Source organism: Bos indicus, chromosome 5 (assembly GCF_029378745.1).
Source record: "Bos indicus isolate NIAB-ARS_2022 breed Sahiwal x Tharparkar chromosome 5, NIAB-ARS_B.indTharparkar_mat_pri_1.0, whole genome shotgun sequence".
In the NCBI taxonomy this organism is placed as follows: Eukaryota; Metazoa; Chordata; class Mammalia; order Artiodactyla; family Bovidae; genus Bos; species Bos indicus.
The window spans coordinates 100,433,021-100,457,324 of NC_091764.1; the positions used below are offsets into that span (position 1 = coordinate 100,433,021).

The 24,304-nt window shown below is 37.5% G+C and overlaps 1 protein-coding gene across 8 annotated transcripts in view; it reads right to left on the reverse strand.

Annotated features, from left to right (window-relative positions):
* Positions 1-22,908, reverse strand: part of LOC109558832 (killer cell lectin-like receptor subfamily F member 2) — a 41,689-nt gene extending 18,781 nt beyond the window's left edge. For 2 of the 8 annotated variants that reach the window (XR_011566756.1, XM_019960147.2), the window contains exons 1-3: positions 14,071-14,288; positions 11,798-11,896; positions 6,131-6,259 (exon numbers count right to left, since the gene is read on the reverse strand). Coding sequence is in view for 7 of the 8 variants with exons in the window: in XM_019960147.2 (XP_019815706.1) it covers positions 6,131-6,259; positions 11,798-11,896; positions 14,071-14,209 (367 nt within the window). In the remaining variant the exon portion in view is untranslated. Of the gene's footprint in view, positions 1-6,130; positions 6,260-11,797; positions 11,897-14,070; positions 14,292-16,865; positions 17,074-22,730 lie in introns of those variants that run through there. The other 6 variants (XM_070790168.1, XM_070790169.1, XM_070790166.1 and 3 more) reach the window with 6 other exon arrangements.
* Positions 22,909-24,304: the final 1,396 nt, after the last annotated feature.

Genomic DNA, 24,304 nt, shown 5'->3' on the forward strand with positions numbered 1-24,304 from the left:
CAAAGAGTTAGACATGACTAAGCACACAAGTGGTGTCCAGCCCTTTGTAAACCCATGGACTGCAGCCCGCCAGTCTTCCCTGTCCCTACTATTAAGGGCTACAATTAAGTAATTTCCTGAGTTCTTTATTCATATGAATGTATAAAATGTTTTTCTTCATATGACATTTATGACATAAAATTATTAACTTCATGTTCCACATTTCATAAATAAAGGCGCTAAAGCTAAGGTTAAGCAAAGAATAAAGAGGGCAACTAAAATAACTTACTAAAGGTCATATAGTTTAGAAATAGATAGGAGATAGAAAAACTTAAACAGAGAGGCTAAATGCCTAGATATCTAAAAGGCATCAGGGGAAAACCACTCTGAAAAATAAAATGTCTATTTAGTTCTTTGGCCCATTTTTTGATTGGGTCATTTATTTTTCTGGAGTTGAGCTGTAGGAGTTGCTTGTATATTTTTGAGATTAGTTGTTTGTCAGTTGCTTCATTTGCTATTATTTTCTCCCATTCTGAAGGCTGTCTTTTCACCTTGCTGATAGTTTCCTTTGATGTGCAGAAGCTTTTAAGGTTAATTAGGTCCCATTTGTTAATTTTTGCTTTTATTTCCAATATTCTGGGCGGTGGGTCATAGAGGATCCTGCTGTGATATATGTCAGAGGGCTAACAAACATGTGAAAAGATGCTCAACATCACTCATTATCAGAGAAATGCAAATCAAGACCACTATGAGGTACCATTTCACACCAGTCAGAATGGCTGCGATCCAAAAGTCTACAAATAATAAATGTTGGAGAGGGTATGGAGAAAAGGGAACCCTCTTACACTGTTGGTGGGAATGCAAACTAGTACAGCCACTATGGAGAACACTGTGGAGATTCCTTAAAAAACTGGAAATAGAACTGCCTTATGATCCAGCAATCCCACTGCTGGGCATACACACTGAGGAAACCAGAAGGGAAAGAGACACGTGTACCCCAATGTTCATCGCAGCACTGTTTATAATAGCCAGGACATGGAAGCAACCTAGATGTCCATCAGCAGATGAATGGATAAGAAAGCAGTGGTACATATACACAATGGAGTATTACTCAGCCATTAAAAAGAATTCGTTTGAATCAGTTCTAATGAGGTGGATGAAACTGGAGCCTATTATACAGAGTGAAGTAAGCCAGAAGGAAAAACACCAATACAGTATACTAACGCATATATATGGAATTTAGAAAGACGATAACAATAACCCTGTGTACGAGACAGCAAAAGAGACACTGATGTACGGAACAGTCTTATGGACTCTGTGGGAGAGGGAGAGGGTGGGAAAATTTGGGAGAATGGCATTGAAACATGTAAAATATCATGTATGAAACGAGATGCCAGTCCAGGTTCGATGCACGATACTGGATGCTTGGGGCTGGTGCACTGGGATGACCCAGAGGGATGGTATGGGGAGGGAGGAGGGAGGAGGGTTCAGGATGGGGAGCACATGTATACCTGTGATGGATTCATTTTGATATTTGGCAAAACTAATACAATTATGTAAAGTTTAAAAATAAAATAAAATTTAAAAAAAAAGAAAAAAAAAAGAAAATGTCCTTTTCAGAGTCACATTTGATGCAGAATAATAGGTTTCACAGCATACGTTATCAGTAACTTTGTAAAACAAAATGTTTATCATGATCCCAATATCTCTATGCCCCAAGGACCTCCAGACATATCACCATGAAAAGGAAAAACTTGGAAAAAAAACATTAAAATAAATCTATACTCAGAAATGAATAAAATCTATACTCAGAAAATAAATCTATATTGAGGAATTTATTTATATATTCAGAAAAATTAATAATATTTGTACTTCAAGCTGAGTCCTTGCATCTTAAAAGATACCCTGGAGAAAGAAATAGCTACCCACTCCAGTATTCTTGCCTGGATTCCATGGACAGAGGGGAGCCTGGTGGGCTTCAGTCCATGCGGCTGCAAAGAACGGGACAAGACTGAGTGAATAACACTTTCAGTTCTTCATGGGAGGGGAGACACAGTTTTTGAGGTATGAGCCTACTGTTTTGCCCTCTCCACTGGTTGAGAATTAAAGCCACCTTTCTATCTCCTCCAAACTCTCCATATTTTTTATTAGGCTTTGGTGGGCAGAGAAAGCCAGGATTTTGGCCATCAACAGTTCCATCTCAACATCAAGACTATACATATATTTTAGCATAACTCATGGCATTTAACTATGCAAAAGCTTATAGCTTTAGGTGGGTTTTATACTTAGAAAATGATCATAACTTATGAGAAAGGTTAATTTTCATATTTTAAAATAAACACATAAATAAGAAAAAATAAGCACTCCTCTTTTTTTTTTTTTTGCAAAAAGGGCAAAGAGGATGAACAGGCATTTTACAGAATAAAAATAAAAATATCTAATATGTGCAATTTTGCATTTAATTTCTCTGTTATATAAGAAATGCAACTAAAATCAACTATGTGTACTTTTATCATAGTATATTAGCACATATAATCTGAACTCTGTGTGTGTGTGTGGGTGTGTGTGAGATAGAGAGAGAGTCCAAATCCTGCTCTCTCTTCCTGGTATTGACATTCCTTAGCAAGTCCTTATGGTAACTTGAATGCTGATTCAAGTTCATCTGAGGAGAGGTATGTGAGTGTGAGGGAGTGATGTTACTTCTTCAAATTTAAACTGAATCGGCTATTTAGAAAGGTAACCCCCTGGTGGCTCAGACAGTAAAGAATCTACCTGCAATGCAGAAGATGGGGGCTTGATCCCTGGGTGGGGAATATCCCCTGGAGACAAGAATGGCTATTTAGAAATTGAAGGAAATCTTGCCCCAAAAATGCTCTAGATGAAACTCTTTGAGCATCCTAAAACTGGTTTTTGCATATTCAGTTTCTGTTGTTGTTTAATGGTAAGTCATGAACAACTCTTTTTGATCACATGAACTGTAGCCCACCAGGCTCCTATGTCCATGGAATTTTCCAGGAAAGAATACTGGAGTGGACTGCCATTTCCTCCTGCAGGGGATCTTCAGACCCAGGGATCAAATCTGCATCGCCTGCATTGGCAAGTGAATTCTTTACCACTGAGCTGCCTGGGAAGTCCACATATTCAGTTAGTGGAAGCTAATTTTCTAGGAGAAACTTGCATTTCTCTCTGTGTGCCTTGAGATGTAAATGTTCTACCACCTTCCTCAAGAATATTTTATCTAGATCATCTCTAATTCCTGAGACTGAGGGAAGGAAGAAAGGAAGGGGTAAAGAGACTTTTTAAAATTTAACTTTTTCCCACTATATTTTTTACAAATAGTGAGTTTTGTACTCTAATATCTGATTCATGAGTGTTTTTAAATTAATTTTTGTTGGTTTGAAATATATTAGTTTCTGCTGCATAGCAACATGAATCAGCTATACATATACACATGTGTGTGTGCTCAGTCTTGTCTGACTCTTTGTGACCCCACAGACTCTAGCCTGCCAGACTCCTTTGTCCATGGAATTTTCTAGGCAAGAATACTGGAGTGGGTTGCCATTTCCTACTCCAGGAGATCTTCCCAACCAAGGGATTGAATCCATATCTTTTGTGCCTCCTGCACTGGCAGGCGGATTCCTTACCACTGCAGCACCTGGGAAGCCCATATATACATACATCCCTTCTTTTTTTTTGGATTTACTTCCTATATAGGTCACCACAGAGCACTAAATGTGCTATTCAGAAGGTTCTCTTTAGTTACATATTTTATACAAAGTAGTGTATGATTAAGTTTTTAAATGAAGCTATGAGAAGGGGTTGACAGAGGATGAGATGGTTAGATGGCATCATTGACATGAAGGAGCAAACTCTAGGAGATAGTGAAGGACAGGGAAGCCTAGCTGTGCTGCAGTCCAAGGGCGTCGCAAAGAATCAGAAACGACGGAGTTACTGAACAACAGCGACAAATACATAGAAAAGGGCTAAATTCCTTAACTTGTGATTTCTGGATTTCTTTATTTAACAGTAATCTTTTGACTGCCTGATTATCTGCCCTTTGATGCAAAACTCCTATATATCCTAGCTCCCCCATCACCTCCCCAGAGCAGTTCTCTTAGGGTTACTGCCTCTCAGGCTCAGAGTTCCAAAAATCCCCACCAAATAAAACATAACTCTTGACTTTCAGATTGTGAATATTTCTTTAGTCAACACATGCCATACCAGAAATTTCACATATCACCCTCCCCCCCTAATTCATAGAAGCATGATTGAAACTCAGATTAGGAAGACAGATTAACAGACATGTCTGCTATCTCCTTATTGGTTGACCTCACAATAAAGCTTCTCCTTCTCTCAAAAGCTCATGCCAAGTATGGAATTTTACATGTGTTAGGCAGCAAGCCCTTTGCTCCAAAACAATATCTATTATCATATCATCCTTAACCACACTCCACATCCTGGGCTCACCTTACCTTTCAAGTTTCTAATGCCTCACACAGGAAGCTACTCTAGACCTCTGTCAGGAAAAAGTTTCATCAGTTAAATCTCACATGAAAAAGGCATTTGATTATATCTTCACTATTTCTCATACACACATACGCATCTTGTGGGTAGGGACTTTTTCTTAAGTTTCTTGCCATCTCATCATTAAACCAAGTATTTTATATTTGCCTAATAAGTATGTGATATCAAATTAATAAATTAAGAATTTGAAAAATAGGAAGAGATAGTGATATGTTTATTGACTAGTAAGAGAATTGTAACATTCGAAGTAGCAACAAGTTGACTGCTGGAGACAGTGGTATTTAAGAGTTTTAGCAGCTGCAAGGTAAGTGAGCAGTACTTACCTAAGTAGTGAACCTGAACAGATTAACAGGAACCAGAGTGAATAATTACAATAAGAAAACCATCTTCAAAATACTGAAAAGGACCTGAATTCACCAGCCTAAAATATTCCATTTTTATATGAGAATTATTTTAAGCTGAAAAACAACTTGAGATTCAACAGATGCAGGAAGAAGCCTCCTCTGAGCTTTGCTTATCAGACAAAAAGTTAACTTGTTAACTCCAGGTCATGTGTCAAGCAAAGCAAAGCATCAGTCTGGAGCAAGGTTTATTGAAAGGCCATGCAAGGAAGGGTGGCTTCTGCCCTAAAAAAAGGTCACAGCTCCCTGAAGGGTTTTGGCAAAGAACTTTTGAAAGCCAGATGAGGAAGGGAGGTTGCAAGGTCTGTGATCAGCTCATGCACAGTTCTCTGATGGCTGACGGTGAGGGAATAAGGCAGTGTTACAAGGGTGAACGTCGTCAGTTCTTAGGCTCCAGCAGGCCTGGGGCTCTGTACTCAAGGTCATCAAGTAGTTAACATCTTCCATTTGTTGGAGAGGGGGAGGTTTTTTTAACATCTACAAAACACCTCTGGAAATATGTACCAAATACTATTAGCCAGACCCTTCAGAGAGGAGCTAAAGCAGAGGATTTGGGGGAAGTTCTGTCCCACCCAGAAAGGCCCCATGGGGTCCTGCTCAGTTACTTTCTGAGAAGTGAGGCTGCCATGAATACCCTCTTCAGGGTAAAAACAACTCCCATGAAAGAGACTGATAGGAAACCTACCTTAAGTTCCTTCTCTGGGGAAATTTTATGGCCACGAAGAAAAGGGAAAGACTACTCATGCCTGCTAAAATAGACACTGTCACAAACTTCATTAGTTCCAATGTGTTCTGAAAAACCCACTTGTCTTTCCCAAAAACCCATACTGTTTTTCCCATCAGAGTCAATTCTTCTGTCTTTCTTTCCCCAGGTGGCTCAGTGATAAAGAATCCATTGCCAATACAGAAGATGTGGGTTTGACCCTTGGGCTGGGAAGATCCCCTGGAGAAGAAAATGGCAATCTGCTCCAATATTCTTGCCTGAGAAATTCCATGAACAGAGGAGACTGGCAGGTTACAGTCCATGGGGTCACAAAGTGTTGGACACGACTTAGTGACTAAGGAACAATTCTTTTCCTTATTGAAGCATAAATATGTAAACAATTAACTTTGACCATTTAGCCAGCCACTTCTTTTGTTAGCTCTCGTATGCACACAGATGAACCATTTTCTTCTGTTAACTGGTGTTTTCCTCCCCCAAAACACAATGAAATAAAACCACTTACTTATGAAGTTTGTACTGTTCTGCTGCTTCCTGGGAGAAAGATTCATGCAGTTGCAATCTTTGGTTCCATTCTCACTACTGAACCTCTCGCTGGGGTTGTCACTGCAGGAATATATGCTTAGGTGACTTACTAAGAAATGAAGAAAAGTAGTAACACTAGTTAGATTCCTACAAATATAAGCCTTGGCCTTTTAATTATCTGTCAGTGTTGTTGATCAGTTGCCCACTCTTTGCAACCCCATGGATGCAGCACGCCGGGCTTCCCTGTCCCTCACCATCTCCCAAAGTTTGCCAAAGGTCATGTCCATTGTATAGGATAATATGAAACTGCAAACAAATTTACAAAATACTGATTGAGAGGACATTTGTTTATAGCATTTTAGCCTTATAATTTGACAAAGGATAATAAGCTTTGAGACTCAGAGAATTTCACTTAGGAAAATGTAAGTAGAAACAACAAAAAAAGTTATCTAAATAATAAAAATTTTTAAAAATATATATTTACATTTGCACCTATTTGGTGTCAGTTCAGTTCAGTGAGTTGCTCAGTCGTGTCTGACTCTTTGTGACCACATGAACTGCAGCATAGCAGGCCTCCCTGTTCATCACCAACTCCCAGAGTTCACTCAAACTCACGTCCATCGAGTCGATGATGCCATCCAGCCATCTCATCCTCTGTCGTCCCCTTTTCCTCCTGCCCCCAATCCCTCCCAGCATCAGAGTCTTTTCCAATGAGTCAACTCTTCACATGAGGTGGCCAAAGTACTGGAGTTTCAGCTTTAGCATCAGTCCTTCCAAAGAACACCCAGCACCAATCTCCTTTAGAATGGACTGGTTGGATCTCCTTACAATCCAAGGGACTCTTAAGAGTCTTTCCAACACCAGAGCTCAAGAGCATCAGTTCTTCAATGCTCAGCTTTCTTCACAGTCCAACTCTCACATCCACACATGACCACTGGAAAAACTATAGCCTTAACTAGACGGACCTTTCTAGGCAAAGTAATGTCTCTGTTTTTGAATATGCTATCTAGGTTGTTCATAACTTTCCTTCCAAGGAGTAAGCGTCTTTTAATTTCACAGCTGCAATCACCATCTGCAGTGATTTTGGAGCCCCCAAAATAAAGTCTGACACTGTTTCCACTGTTTCCCCATCTATTTCCCATAAAGTGATGGAACCAGATGCCATGATCTTCGATTTCTGAAAGTTGAGCTTTGAGCCAACTTTTTCAATCTCCTCTTTCACTTTCATCAAGAGGTTTTTTAGTTCCTCTTCACTTTCTGCCATAAGGGTGGTGTCATCTGCATATCTGAGGTTATTGATATTTCTCCCGGCAATCTTGATTTCAGCTTGTGCTTCTTCCAGCCCAACATTTCTCATGATGTACTCTGCATATAAGTTAAATAAGCAGGGTGACAATATACAGCCTTGATGCAGTCCTTTTCCTATTTGGAACCAGTCTGTTGTTCCATAATAACAGACTGCTTGCTTCCTGACCCTCATATAGGTTTCTCAAGAGGCAGGTCAGGTGGTCTGGTATTCCCATCTCTTTCAGCATTTTCCACAGTTTATTGTGATCCACACAGTCAAAGGCTTTGGCATAGTCAACTCTTGCTTCCTGACCCGCATGTAGGTTTCTCAAGAGGCAGGTCAGGTGGTCTGGTATTCCCATCTCTTTCAGAATTTTCCACAGTTTATTGTGATCCACACAGTCAAAGGCTTTGGCATAGTCAATAAGGCAGAAATAGATGTTTTTCTGGAACTCTCTTGCTTTTTGCATGATCCAGCTGATGTTGGCAATTTGATCTCTGGTTCCTCTGTCTTTTCTAAAATCAGCTTGAACATCTGGAAGTTCATGGTTCACGTATTGCTGAAGCCTGGCTTGGAGAATTTTGAGCATTACTTTACTAGCGTGTGAGATAAGTGCAGTTGTGCAGTAGTTTGAGCATTCTTTGGCATTGCCTTTCTTTGGGATTGGAATGAAAACTGGCCTTTTCCAGTCCTGTGGCCACTGCTGAGTTTTCCAAATTTGTTGGCATATTGAGTGCAGCACTTTCACAGCATCTTCTTTCAGGATTTGAAATAGCTCAGCTGGAATTCCATCACCTCCATTAGCTCTGTTCATAGTGATGCTTTCTAAGGCCCACTTAACTTCACATTCCAGGATGTCTGGTTCTAGGTGAGTGATCACACCATCGTGATTATCTGGGTCATGAAGATGTTTTTTGTACAGTTCTTTGGTGTATTCTTGCCACCTCTTCTTAATATCTTCTGCTTCTGTTAGGTCCATATCATTTCTGTCCTTTATCAAGCCCATCTTTGCATGAAATGTTCCCTTGGTATCTCTAATTTTCTTGAAGAGATCTCTAGTCTTTCCCATTCTGTTGTTTTCCTCTATTTCTTTGCATTGATCACTGAGGAAAACTTTATTTTCTCTTCTTGCTATTCTTTGGAACTCTGCATTTATATTGTTATATCTTTCCTTTTCTCCTTTGCTTTTTGCTTCTCTTCTTTTCACAGCTATTTGCAAGGCCTCCCCAGACAGCCATTTTGCTTTTTTGCATTTCTTTTCCATGGGGATGGTCTTGATCCCTGTCTCCTGTACAATGTCATGGACCTCTGTCCATAGTTCATCAGGCATTCTATCAGATCTAGTCCCTTAAATCTATTTCTCACTTCCACTGTATAATCATAAGGGACTTGATTTAGGTCACACCTGAATGGTCTAGTGGTTTTCCCTATTTTCTTCAATTTAAGTCTGAATTTGGCAATAAGGAGTTCATTGTCTGAGCCACAGTCAGCTCCTGGTCTTGTTTTTGCTCACTGTATAGAGCTTCTCAATCTTTGGCTGCAAAGAATACAATCAGTCTGATTTCAATGATGACCATCTGATGATGTTCATGTGTAGAGTCTTCCCTTGTGTTGTTGGAAGAGGGTGTTTGCTATGACCAATGCATGTTCTTGGCAAAACACTACTAGCCTTTGCCCTGCTTCATTCCGTATTCCAAGGCCAAATTTTTCTATTACTCCAGGTGTTTCTTGACTTCCTACTTTTGCATTCCAGTCCTCTATAATGAAGAGGACATCTTTTGGGTGTTAGTTCTAAAAGGTCTTGTACGGACCGTGCGGCAGAAGCCTGCCGGCTGTGACGGACCTCGCAGAAGCAGGGCCAAGAGGAGCTACCCCACATCCGAGGTCAGGGGCGGTAGCCGAGAGTGCCAGGCTGCGATGGCGCAGGAGCAGCCAAGAGCAGCTACCCCGCATCCAAGGAGTGGTGGCTGCGTGGGCGCAGGAGACCCCAGAGGAGCTACTCTACCTTCAAGGTCAGGAGGGGCAGCGGTGAGGAGATACCCCTCCTCCAAGGTAAGAGAAACCCAAGCAAGATGGTAGGTGTTGCAAGAGGGCATCAGAGGGCAGACACACTGAAACCATGCTCACAGAAAACTAGCCAATCTAATCACATGGACCATAGCCTTGTCTAACTCAATGAAACTAAGCCATGCCATGTGGGGCCACCCAAGACGGATGGGTCATGGTGGAGAGATCTGACAGAATGTGGTCCACTGGAGAAGGGAATGCAAACCATTTCAATATTCTTGCCTTGAGAACCCCATGAACAGTATGTAAAGGCAAAATGATAGGATACTGAAAGAGAAACTCCCCAGGTCGGTAGGTACCCAATATGCTACTGGAGATCAGTAGAGAAATAACTCCAGAAAGAATGAAGGGATGGAGCCAAAGCAAAAACAATACACAGTTGTGGATGTGACTGGTGATAGAAGCAAGGCCCAATACTGTAAAGAGAAATGTTGCATAGGAACATGGAATGTTAGGTCTATGAATCAAGGCAAATTGGAAGTGGTCAAACAGGAGATGGCAAGAGTGAATGTCGACATTCTAGGAATCAGAGAACTAAAATGGACTGGAATGGGTGAATTTAACTCAGATGACCATTATATCTACTACTGAGGGCAAGAATCCCTTAGAAGAAATGGAGTAGCCATCATGGTCAACAAAAGACTCCGAAATGCAGTACTTGGATTCAATCCCAAAAACGACAGAATGATTTGTTTGTTTCCAAGGCAAACCATTCAATATCACAGTAACCCAAGTCTATGCCCCAACCAGTAACGCTGAAGAAGCTGAAGTTGAACGGTTCTGTTTGGTATAATAGGTTAGAATTCTGTGTGATTTTGAACTAGTGATGTAGCTTCTCTTTTCCTCAGGTTCTTCATATATAAAAAGGGGACATATTTAATTAACTTAGAGTTGATGGAAGGCTGAAAGTTAGTAAATGTAAGATATTTGTCACAACTCCTAACATGTAATAGGATGCAGCAAATGGAAACAATAATAGGTAAGACTGTAGCTCTTGTTGAAGTAGAGCTCATTTTACAATAAATCTTAAATTTAACTCAGCCTTAAATTTTTAAACAGCTGATAAATTTTGTCAAAACTTCAAAATATTGTCATATGTAAACTCCGTAAGTTTTTTTTTTATTATAAATTTATTTATTTTAATTGGAGACTAATTACTTTACAATGTTGTACTGGTTTTGCCATACATCAACATGAATCTGCCACGGATATACACGTGTTTCCCATCCTGAACCCCCCTCTCATCGCCCTCCCCGTAGCATCCCTCTGGGTCATCCCAATGCACCAGGCCCAAGCATCCTGTATGCTGCATCCAACGTGGACTGGCAATTCGTTTCATATATGATATTACACATGTTTCAATGCCATTCTCCCAAATCAGCTTTCATAAAATTAAGTACTTTCACCAAAATATAAAACCTCAGTTCATAGATTGGGACTGTCAAACCTACATTATTTACCAACTGAGAAATGAAGTATTTCCTTATCAGTAAACAAGGATGTCACCATCATCAGCGATTGCAGCCCTCCAAAGTGAGCCTGTGAGCTCTAAGGGAACTCAGCAAGGAGAATGCCTGCTATTTAACCGCCATCAGATGGCAGCCACTCCCTGTGAGAGTGAGCCCCAAAGAAGCTCAGGATGTGAAAACACAGGATATAGGCCCCAGATAGCTGAGATGCATATGAAAGGAATGATTTCAGTGAGCCCAGACTCTTGCATCTTCCCATATATAAACAAGTGCCAAATTCCTTAACTTGAGATATCTGATTTTCTTTGATTAACAATAATATTTTGGTGTTCAGATTACCCACCCTTTGTTGCAAAACTTCTGTATAATCTAGCTTCTCCCCTCCCTCCTCCTTGGAGCAGCTTCTCAGAGCTATCTGAATCACGACCTTCCAGGAGTCAGTCTTCCTTCTGCCCCAAATAAAACTTAATTCCCAACTCTCACATTGTGCAAATCTTTTTCAACAAAGTGCTTTTGCCAAAACATAAAACTTCAGCAAATTGTGACTGTCAAACCCACAGTTTGCCAATTAATTACAAAATTTCTAGCAGAGTATAAATCACATTTATTACCTGCTCTATATAGGGGGAAATGATTAATAATTAATGAAATTATCAACCTTGTCATTTAATACCAACATAAATAAAACAATATTGAAAGAGAATATTAGGTAAATGTGAACAATGATTCTGAAAAAGTTAGAGAAATGTCTAAAAAGAAAAAAACAACTCCAAAGGAAACATATTAATCTCTATAGTTGAATGTGTAGCTTTAATTTACTCACCCCAAACAGTTAGTCCTATCACTGTGGCAACAAGTGTAACCACGGCAATGCTGGTCAGTCTCAGAGCAGTCTGATGCCATTTGGGACATTTGGGGTTATCTGTAATGATTAATTTTTCTTTCTGAAACATTTAAGCACTTAAAACAAACTTGAAAATAAGTCAAACCGTTGACTTTAAAAAATGCACTACATTAGAGAGTTACAAGTTAAGTTTCCTTTGGGGCAAAATGAGGACTGCAGCCTGGGAGAGAGCATTTCAGATGGCTCTGAAAAGTTGCTCCAAAGAGGCAAGGGGAAGGTCAGTACATAAATGATTTTGGTGAAGGTGGAATGTGTACAATCAAGCATGTATTTTTTCCAAAAGATTTCTGCTATTCTTGTGAAGCTTTGCTAATCACAGAAACAGTCATCTCACCGTGACAGATTTTAGAGTTTTTCTAGCTATGGAGAAATACAAGAATTGGGCTCATAAAATTGGATCGTGAAAGTATTTAACTATCCAAAGACTTGTCACTCAAGCACAGAGGAGATGTGTGCACTCTGCTCTCTACCCCCAGACTCTTTTGGGGATGTGTTGAAAAGCAGCAGCTGCAGCAACACATGATTTAATTCTTGTGGAGGTGGATGACAAGTGCCAGCTTGTACTTGACAATACAAATGTCAAACTTTTGAGAGTACACATTGTCTTAATGTGATGGAAAGAAATCTACAATCTCTATACATATTCTGTTACCATGAACACATATTTAGTTATCTTTAAAGAACTGGTTTTATCAATTCAAAATAAGAGATGAATCAATTGCGTGTGTGTGCCCAGTCATGTTTCACTTTTTGCAACACTATGGACTGTAGAACGCCAGACTGCTCTGTCCATAGAATTTTCCAGGCAAGAATACTGGAGTGGGTTGCTATTTCCTTTTCCAGGGGATTTTCCTGACCCAGGAATTGAACTCACATCTCCTGCATCTCCTGCACTGCAGGTAGATTCTTTACTGCTGAGCCATCAGGGAAGTCTAAGACACCAGTATGCTTTATCTAATAATTAAATATTTTTCTGTTTTTTTGTTTGTTTGTTTGTTTTGTTTTTTAATTATTTACTTCATTGTTTTTTAAATTTTTTCAGCTTGATTAAGATATAATTGACATATCACACTTTGTTTAAAGTTTATAACAGGGCAATTTGACATACACATACATTGGGCTGTGATTAGGGCTTCCCTGGTGGGTCAGCAGTAAAGAATCTGCCTACAATGCAGGAGATGTGTGCAGGACACTTGGGTTCAACCATAGTAATGCAGTCCTCATTTCACATAGTTATCATTTTGTGTGCAGATGTGGTGATAACTTTGATGATGCACATTCACTGCTGCTTTCTAGTATATGGCACAGAATTGATATCTATAGTCATCATGTTGTACATTATACCCCCAGAACTGTTATCACCAGAACTTATTAGTATCACTAGAATTTTGTAATCATTTCAACATTTCCCCCCATTCTCACTACCAACCACCAAAGTACTCTGTAGAATTCACCAGTATTAGTGAAAGAATATTATTCTTACGTTAACACTTCTGTTCCAAAACTATAATTCACATAATAATCAAATGGGTGGTTATTAGACAATCAAGTAGTCAAAATATTTCCACTAAAATTTGTCATTTACCTTTATGTACATCTGGACTGGAAATAGATAATATTCAGTGGGATTGACACCCAGGAAGGAAAAATATATCCCAAAAGGGAAAAATATATCAAAAGTATCAAAAGAATTGAATTATATTAAAAATTACTGTCTAAAGTAGAAACATAAGCAAAATTAAGTATTATAGCCGTCCATCTTTCTAAATTTTGTTTGAAATATTTTTTTAATATTTTAACAGTTATATATTTATATCAGTTCATGAAGCAAAACTCAGATGCCAGTCTTTATAACATTGCTTCAACAAAATAAGCATTATAATACTTTCTTAATTTTCAACATAGGTCAAGTCAGATCTGATTCATTACTTTCAATTAAACAATATTTATAAACATATAATTATATGCCAGAAACTAGACTGAATAGAAGGGTTGCAGAAATAGAAAACTGCACAGTCTAATGGGGAGACATGTATGTAAACTGATTATTTCAGAATAAGATTATGAATTTTCTGAATAATAGACTCCAGTTGTAGTTCTTAAAAGTTCTCATTAAAAATCTAAGACTAAAAAACCAATAGAAAATTCTAGCTGTATAATCTGTGGCCTCGTGGAAGGTTATGGATTCTTACCTTTGCATGTCCACATATGTTGGCAATGATAGGGATGTTTCCTTGGCTTCTGCGTCATTGATTCCTCTGTGTTTTGCATCTGTCCAAACATCCTATAAACAGAATAATCCATCTTTGAATGAGATGGAAAGAGAGACATCACTTGATTAAAAGCAGTCAGTGCCTACAAGCTGTGGCACTGAAACAAAGCCTAGAGCTGTGAAACCACAAAGGATATGGTTGAAGAGTGAGAGGAACTTCATTATTTAAATAAATGTTTTCTTTCAAGATGGTTTCATTATTTACAGAAGAGTTGTGATGTCACTACAGAGTTACCATATACCCAACACTCCACCTCCTCTATTATTAACATGTTGCATTAGTACATCTGTCAGAACTAATGGGTCAATATTAATATATTATTTTAATTAAAGTCTATACTTTATTCACTTTTTGTCCAGTACCTCTTCCTTAGTATTTACCTAAGACCTTTTTATATTCAAGGATACATCCCATTCAGGGTACCACAATACATTTAGTTCTGACATCTGCTTAGGATATCTCTACTGTGATAGTTTCTCACTTTTTTCTTTTTTTGAATTTTGACAGTTTTGAGGAATGTTGATTAGATATTTTCCAAAATGCTCCTAAGCTGAGGTAGTCTGATGTTTTTCTCATCATTATAATAGGTCATATATTTTCAGAGGGCTTCCCTGGTAGCTCAGATGGTAAAGAATCTGCCTGCAATGCAGGAAATCTACGTTTTGATCCCTGGGTCAGGAAGATCCCCTGGAGAAGGGAACAGCAACATTCCGGTATTCTTGCCTGGAGAATCTCATGAATAGAGGAGCCTGGTGGGCTACAGTCCGTGAGGTCACACGAGACATGACAGAATGACTGATGCACATAGGTTTTGGAGGAAGACCACAGGGATAAGTAATCATTCTTAGCACATCTGATGAAGGGTACTTTTATCAACATAACTAATGAGGGTGACTTTGGTCATTTGACTACAATGGTGTTCATCAGGTTTAACTACTGCAAAATTACTCACTTTTCCCCATTTCCACACAGTACTCTTCAGAAAGAAGTCAATATGCTCAGCCTACACTTCAGTGGAGATTTATGCTCCAACTTTTTCAAAAGAGACAATCTACATAAATTATTTAGATTTATTCTGCAGAGGATGTTTGACTAGTGTTCCATTTACTTATTCATTCAGTCATTTATATCAATGAAAGTCATTCACATTCATTTTATGTCTTGAGGGACAATCTAATGTTACTTTATTTTCTTGTTCACATGGTTCAATCTTTGACCATCGGGAGCTTTTCAGTTGGCTCACAAGTTTATGCTGATGCTGCCAAATCGAATATGTTACAACATGGATTGTGCTAATCTCTTCCTTTGCATTTCTACAACCTCCCACTTCAATAGTGAGAATCATGGTTATCAGCATCACCAGTAACTTCCTTAATTTTTCAATTCTAGTATACATACTTTATCCCTCACAAGACATTTGGTCCTGTCAAAAACATCCATTGAGACATTTGGTCCATGATTCATTAAATAATACAAACATTAACTTCATTGAAATGTTTTTTGAGTTATTTTTATTGTAATTCATTGCCAGTTATGGATTTCATGTTTATTCTTTCTTACCGTGAAGTTTGGCAGGGTTACTTTTAAGTCAATAAGTGGTTGCTCTCAAGTGTATATGGACCTGGTTTTTGGTTTTATATTTGCAGTATCTGTTAATAATTTTGTATATACAAATTTTGTCACCATCTTTGTGACAATGTTATCTGTTGGTGGCCATATTCAAGTGTGAATACAAAGAATCTGGGCGATCATTTTTCATTGTTTTGCTATTCACCTTTAACACTTCAATAAATTTCCAAATTGAAGAATGATGAACTACCATCAGCTGTTGAAATTTGCAATTCCAACTTTCTGTTGTTCACTTTGTGGTTGCCATTTAGTACTGATATGTAAACATTCCAAGTTTCTGGTGGAACTCTTGGAGCTTTTGATCTTCTTCTGCCTCTGCCTTGCTTCCATAGACTCATACTTTCTAAACATAATCCACTAAGTCATCTAATTTTTCTTCTGCCTTCTCCGTAATGTATTTAAAATTTCATTTATGTCTTCTAAGGGCAGAAATAGAACTCCAAACTGCATGGATGAACACTTAGTGTGTTGGCTATTAATAACTATAGTGATATGCTCATATGCTCTCCCAAACAAGATTTTTTTGCCACAGTGATTGTGACAAATAAAACAAGCATCCTTTTCCTTGTTCATCTGGTATAGTCAAGTTGTATTTGTATTTGCCATCTCAGAACCCATCATGCACAGTGATTTATCCCACAATGTTGAGATTTATTTCCTGTGCAAACACAAGTACTTTCTCATATACATATCTGTGTCTTCTTACTTTTTCATTGTTAGTGCATAATTCAACAACACAGAAAAACCCAGTGCTACTCCATGCACAGTGAATAACTGAGTGAACTCTGTTGGGGTCATCTTGAAGATGTCATCACTGAATATGTATACTGGCACTGAAATATCAAATATTGTCTTAAGTTGCATTACTATAAATAAGAATTTTTTGGTGATTTTTGAGCACTGGAATCATGCATAAAAATCCCCATATCTTGTCACTTTATACTCCTCTGAGATTTTAATTACATGCAATGAAGTTAGGTTTGGAAGTCTGTGTCTGTTTTGAATTCTATTTACTGTCCCTATTATTGAATTTCTGGTCTGAATAACAGGACCTCTTCATCATGATGGACAATTCTTTGAAGTACCTGTGATGGTGTTGCATTTGGTTCTTCTTCTATATGCCATTTTAACCCATTCAGGGTTTTTCTTACTTCCCCTTTAACACCAGTGCTGTGCTGATGTTTTCCTGTCCCATCTTGAATGACTGTAATGTTAGCCTACTCCTGGCAGCTGTACATCAGGCTTGAAACAGTTTGTTCTCTTCACAGCATCAGTGCATCTTACTCCTATAATCTGTTACAGAAAAGGAAATGATACCAAAAACCATTAAAATATAGCATTGGCTTTTCTCTTTGTCAATAACTATATCTGCCATATTCCACTAAGAATTTTCAACTAAAGATGTCATATTGCTAAGCAGCAGCAGAAGAAGGGTTACTTTTTTCCTTTTGTAGCCATTCAACCAGTGATCACTCGTTCACCATAGGGAAAACCTTACTAATGTCTCATGAACTTGACACCCAGTTTTTCTGGGCTGAGAAGTCAGTAAGTAGGCACCAGATAAGAGCATGGTAGTCTACAATGATTCACAGGTGCTCAGGAAGTTTTCACCAGAAAAATCCCTCTAAACAGTGGTGGATGCTTCTCACAGTTTGCTACAATCATGCCTTTGTAGGACATCCATTCAATGCAAACATCACTATTAATTCTAGGTAATGGGATAGTTGTAGGGGTTTCATTAGATGCCTGGTATCCCCTCGTGGTGACTTTTACTCTACCTCCATGTCATAGGAGACCCACACCCATTCTCACCCATCCTAAACAAGTAAAACACTTGTCCATTTTACAGAGTAGACTTCATGATCTTTTTAATTTGTGTACATTAAAATTCACTCTTTCTGCCATAAAATTCTGTGAGTTTCATGGGTTTTGACTAAAGCATAATGTAATGAATACACCATTACAATATCATGCAGAATAAAGCTTCATTGCCCTGAAATATCCCCTGTCTTTCACTTTTCAACCTTACTTTTCATGCAAACCTTGACAATATTTACCTTCTTTACAGTTTTGCTTTATCCATATAACACATCAATGAAATTATGTAAAATAGAGCATTTTCAGACTAATGTCTTTTAATATGAAATATGCATTTCAGATTTATCTATATATTTTTGTGGCTGGATAGCTCATTCTTTTTTATCGCTCTTTCCATCATCTGAGTACCATAGTTTGTACACTCATTCACCTATTGAAAGACATCTTGACTGCTTCCAGTTTGGGGCAATTATAAATCAATCTGCCATAAACATTCATGTGCAGTTTTTTGTGGATACAAGTTTTCAAATCAGTTTGTAAATACCTAGAATGGTAGTTGCTTAATCATATGATAGACTATACTTAGTTTTATTTAAAAAAAAAAAAGTCAGTTGTCTTTCAATTTGAATGTCTTTGCATTTCCACCAGCAAAGAATGAGTCCCTGTTGCTTCCCATCCTCATCAGCAATTGGTATTGTCAGGACTTTTGATTTTAGCATCCTAGCAGGTGTCTAGTGGAAGTTCATTGTTATTTTAGTTTGCATTTCCCTAGCAACAGGTGTATCTTTTCATGTGCTCTTTCCATTTTCATATCTTCTTGGGTGAAGTGTCTTTTCAAATCTTTTACCAATTTTTTGATTGAGTTGTTTGGCCAGTTTTTGTTGAGCATTGAATTATTTACACTGACTGCAAGTCCTTTTATGAGATTCATATTTTGCAAAAAAATTTTTACTGTTTTGTGACATAAAAGTGTCTTTAACAGAACAGAAGTTTTTATTTTAAATGGAGCCCATTCCTTTTTCAATTCAATTGTATTTGTGTCTTTCTCAAAAATGAGTTGACTGTATTATAAGGCATTTGTTCGGGGGGATTTCATTTTGTTCTGTTGATCTATATGTCTGTATGTTCACCAATACCACGTTGTCTTGGTTACTTTGGCTTTATAGTAAGTCTTGAAATCAAGTACTGTGAGTCCTTCAATTTTGCTCTTCTTCCTCAGCATTGTGTTGACTGGTCTAGAACTTTTTGTCTTCCTACATAATTGGAATTAGTTTGTCGATCTCTATGAAAAAGTTTGAAGAGATTTATTTGTCATTACAGTCTATAGATAAAGTCAGAAGGAATCAACATCTTTACAGTAATGAATCTTCCAATATGTGAACATGAAATATCTCTCCATTGATCTAAATCTCCTTTGATGTCATTCATTTTATCAGTGCTTTATAGTTTTCCACATATAGATTCTGTACGTATTTTGCTTGATTTATATCTAAATATTTCAATTTTTGATGCTATTGTAAATGGGATTTTTAAATGTTAAATTCAAGTTGTTCGTTGCTGGTATATATGTATGAAATTAACTTTTTATTTATTAACCTTAAACCTTGCAAATGTTCTCTGCTCACTTCTTAGTTCCAAGAATTTTTTATCTTGATTCTTTTGGGTTCTCTAACAGGACAGTTACATCATCTGCTAAAAGAAATAGTTTTAGTTTTTGTTTTCTAATCTGTATGCCTTTTATTTCTTGATTTTCTTGCATGAGGTAGGATTTCTAATACAATGCTGAATAAGAGAGGTAAGAGTAGACATCTTGCCTTTTTCTTGAGCTTAAAAGGAAAACTACCTCACCATGAAACATGATGTTAACAGTAGATTTTTAAATAAGTGTTGTTTATCAAGCTTTTTATTTGCTCAGAGTGCTTATGGGTATTGACTTTGTCACTTTTTTTTTCTTCCAGCTGACTTGATTACATGCTTTTTCTCCTCAGCTTATTGATTGGATTATATTTATTGATTTTTGAATGTTGAACCTGCTTTGCAAACCTGAAATAAAACCCAACTGTCCATGATGTATGCTTCCTTTGTAGATTTTTGGATTTAATTTGCAAAGCTTTTTTTTTTTTTTTAACTGTTTTGTTGGTGTGTTCATGAGAGATGTAAATCTGCGGTTTTATTTTCTTTTAATGTCTTTATTCTACTTTCAGTAATGTTGGCTTCATAGAATGTCTTCTCAGGAGGTGTTTTCTCTGTTTCTATTTCCTTTATGAGATTGTGGAGAATTGGTACTACATCTTTCTTACAACTTTAGTAGAATTCACCAGTGATATCATTTGGCTTTGTTTTTTTTTTTTTTTTTTTTATGGTTTGGAAATATACTAGTAATTGACTCAATTACTTCAATAGATGTGGACTATTCAATTTATCTATTTCTCCCTGTACGAATTTTTATAATTTGTGTATTTCCAGGAATTGACACATTTTATCTGTTATCAAATTTGTGGGAATAAAATTATCTCTGGTATATCTAGGTTACATTTTTATTGCCATGAAAGCTCTTATTTCTGATATTGATAATTTCTCTCTTCTCTCTTTTCTTCTTATCCTGATTGGAGTTTGATGAATCTTATTGATACCAAGTTTCTTGATGAATCTTATTGAAACCAGCTTTTGGTTTCCCTGATTTTCTCTATTGTTTTCCTGTTTCATTTATTTCTGCTCAAATATTTACTATTTCTTTTTTTCTGTGTCTTTTAGGTTTAAAATATTCTCCCTTGTCTAGTTTCCTAACGGGAATTTAAAGCTGATTTTAGATCTTACTTACTTATTTTTGAGTGTATCCATTTCATGACACAGATTTCCCTCTAACTACTCACTGCATCTCACATATAGAAGTATAATAATGGTATTTTTCTATATGATACAGTTATTCTTATCTTTGGAATTTATTTTTGAGAAAAAGCCAAGGAAATTACAGAAGGACTGAATGTGTCATGTATGTTTCTGTGTGTTAGTCACCCAATCGAGTCCAACTCTTTATGACTCCAGGAACTGTAGCCTGCCAGGCTCCTCTGCCCATGGAATTCTCCAGCAAGAATACTGAAGTGGGTTGCCATTCCTTTCTCCAGGGGATCTTCCCCACCCAGGGATCGAACCCAATTTCTCACATTGCCGGCAGATTCTTTACCCTCTGAGCCACAAGAGAAGACTGAATGTGTAACAAGAGAAATTAAATATAACTTTTGTCTAAAATCAAGAAGACAAGAGGAAAGAAACGAGGAGTTGTATTTGGAAAAAGAGTGATCTGATTTTGGACATAAGTCTGAGATGCCTATTAGACATCCAAATGGAAATGCCTAATGTGCATTTAGATATTTGTACCTGTAACTCAAGAAAAAGAACTATATATGAAGCAGAATGAGCTCACTCAAATAGTGTACTTACAGTGCTAAGTACTGTCCTTGAGAAACTCCAACATTTAGAGCTAAAAGAGAGAGGAAGCCAGTAAGTGAGATTAAGAAAGGGTAGCTGAGGTTGTCAGAGAAAAAAGAAAGAGATGTGTTTGGAAACACAGAGAAGAAAGTTTTTATTAAGCAACAGGTGGCAAACTATGTCAAAGGATGCTGAGAGGTCAAGAAATACAGGGATAGTTAAATGGCCATTAACTTGGCAATGTGGAAGTCCCTAGTGATATTGATCAGAAATGGTTTTGTGAAGAGAAGAGAATGGAATGAGTTTAAAAACAACAGAAAATGAGGAATTTGAGAGTGTGTATTTAGCCAAATCTTTTGACAAATATACTAAGAATAATGAAGGAATAATGGAATAATAGCTAGAGGAAAATATATAATCAAGGGAAATTATTTTATTTTAAATATGGTGGACCTTAGAGCATGGGGGTTTTTGTTCCTTTAGGTTGCTTTTTTTTATGATGGAAATGAATCAGTGAAAAGATAAAAATCAATACTGCAAAAAAGGGTGGAAGATAAATAATTGCAAAAGTAATGTTTTCAGAAAAATCAAGAGGAGATGGATTCTAAAGTACAAGTGGTGGGCTTGGCTTTTTATATGAGCAAAAATATTATTTCCACTGTAACAGAATAGAGATTATTCTATGCTTTGAATTCTAGACACACTTAGGTTAATTTTGGCCAAGAGTTATGTGCAAATTTCTAAGTTATTCTTTTCTACATCAAAGAAAAACAACTATGGAAGGATAACCACAATCTCTTCCTTTCCTGGCAGCTTACTTCCTCTCAAACAATGCTTATGGCATTTCTCTGAAGTATTTTGAAGACTGTGGTTCACCTAAAATTTTTTCAAATATGCTTTCGTGATTTGTTTGAAATTTTGCACAAAAAAATAATAATTTAGATCAGCATGTGTGGTAAGTAGATATGAATCAGCAAACTAAGTGGTTGAGGGCCAAGTGTATTGCCAAAAGAATTGCTAGGGAAAAAAGAGAAGTTTGGAATTAAAGGAAGGATCCTTCAAGACTATTCTTCAAGGGGCTGTAAGAGATTAAGGGGGGAAAGCAATGGCACCCCACTCCAGTATTCTTGCCTGGAAAATCCCATGGACGGAGGAGCCTGATAGGCTGCAGTCCATGGGGTCACTAGCAGTCGGACACGACTGAGTGACTTCACTTTGACTTTTCACTTTCATGCATTGGAGGAGGAAATGGCAACCCACTCCAGTGTTCTTGCCTGGAGAATCCCATGGACAGAGGAGCCTGGTGGGCTGCCGTCTATGGGGTCACACAGAGTCGGACACCACTGAAGTGACTTAGCAGCAGCAGCAGCAGGGACAGAATATGGAAAAGAAGTGAAGAAAAATGATAGAAGCTTTAAAGGAAAGGAAACCATAATATTACAGCAATAGAATTTATGGTGTTAATTTAAAAAAGCAGAGTAAAAGCTAAAGGTTGACCCCAATATCATTCAGATCCCAATATTACTCTTTGCGACACCATGAACTTTACAGCCCATGGAATTCTCCAGGCCAGAATACTGGAGTAGGTAGCTGTTGCCTACTGCAGGGGATCTTCCCAACCCAGGTCACCCACATTGCAGGCAGGTTCTTTACCAGCTGAGCCACCAGGAAGCCCAAGAATACTGGAGTGGGTAGCCTATTACCTCCCCAGCAGATCTTCCTGACCCAGGAATCCACCTGGGGTCTCCTGCATTGCAGGTGGATTCTTTACCAGCTGAGCTACTAGGGAAGCCCTGAAAGAAAGGAAATAATAACATTATAGAATAGATTTTATGGTGTTAACTAAAACAGCAGAGTAAAAAGCTAAAGGTTGACTCCAATATCATTCAGTTACTGTATGAATTTTTATATCCTTTTACTTACTATATGAATACTAAAGTTATCTTTGTAAATATCAAGGATAACTTTGTTTTAATCTTTGGATTTAGATCATCTAGCAGAATACCTAACAAATGTAGCTTTTAAAAATACACTAGTGGAGTTGACAAAGCCCAGGGAATATAAAGAGCAATTTGTTCTTGTAAATACACAAATGATTAGAGCTAAGAATGAAAAAGATGAGAGAGGTATTCACCTACTTGGAAATAGCAAAAATAAAGATTTTTATGATTTATTCAAATGATGTTATTAAAATAATATTGCATACTTATAATATTTTGGACATGCACCATCTCCTTCAACCATTTAAACCACTCTCTTGGGCCTATTATTCCCACTTTAAAGATGAGGAAACTGAGTGGCAAGGAGAATGATCAACTTAATGTAGTGTTGGAGCTAGAATTTATGTCCATGTTATCTGATGTAGAGTCTGGACCCTTCAACATGCTCCTTCATAATTTCTATGTATACCTGTGGCTCATTCACGGCAAAAAAACAACAAAATTCTGTAAAGCAATTATCCTTCGATTAAAAAATAAATTAATTAAAACAATGTTCCCAAAGATACTTATTCTACACCACCTAAATGTCTTTATTTAAATTTCCTTCATCCTACGAGAAGCTTCACCAGTGAATATTTACGTCTGAATAATCATCGTTTTTGATCACATACTGTGAACATCTGGTTCAACCAAGAATGACATTCTCCTGATTACAGATTACTGAGAAAGCAACATTGTGACAGGTAAAATAATCAAAAAGAGCATTAGAAAATTTAGGATGTCTAGGCAAAAGAGAGCAGAACAAAGTGGTCTTTGTACAGCCATAGAACCATCAAGTCATGTGATTGTTGCTCTTCAGTTGCTAAGTCCAGTCCAACTCTTTGTAACCCCAGGGACTGCAGCATGACGGGCTTCTCTGTCCTTCACCATCTCCCAGAGTTTTCTCAGATTCATGTCCATTGAGTTGGTGATGCTATCTAAACACTTCATCCTCTGTCGCCCTCTTCTCCTTTTGCCTTCGGTCTTTCTCAGCATCAGGGTCTTTTGCAATGAGTCAAGTGGAGGCTAGACCAAAAGAGAAATACATTAGGTAGAGAATGATCCTCCATAACTGTCAAAAAAGAAAGGAATAACTAAAAAAAAAAGGATATTGTTGCTGTTTCTCAAAAAAAAAAAAAAAAAGGAACAATAAAGAAAAATACCAAAAATCAAGTGTAAATCATGTGTACACTATAACAAAAATTGAAGACAAGTAACACAGAAAGCATTTGAAATGTATATATAAAATAAGGAACTACGAGGAATATACGGGGGGTTCTTTCTAATCAGTTAAAAAA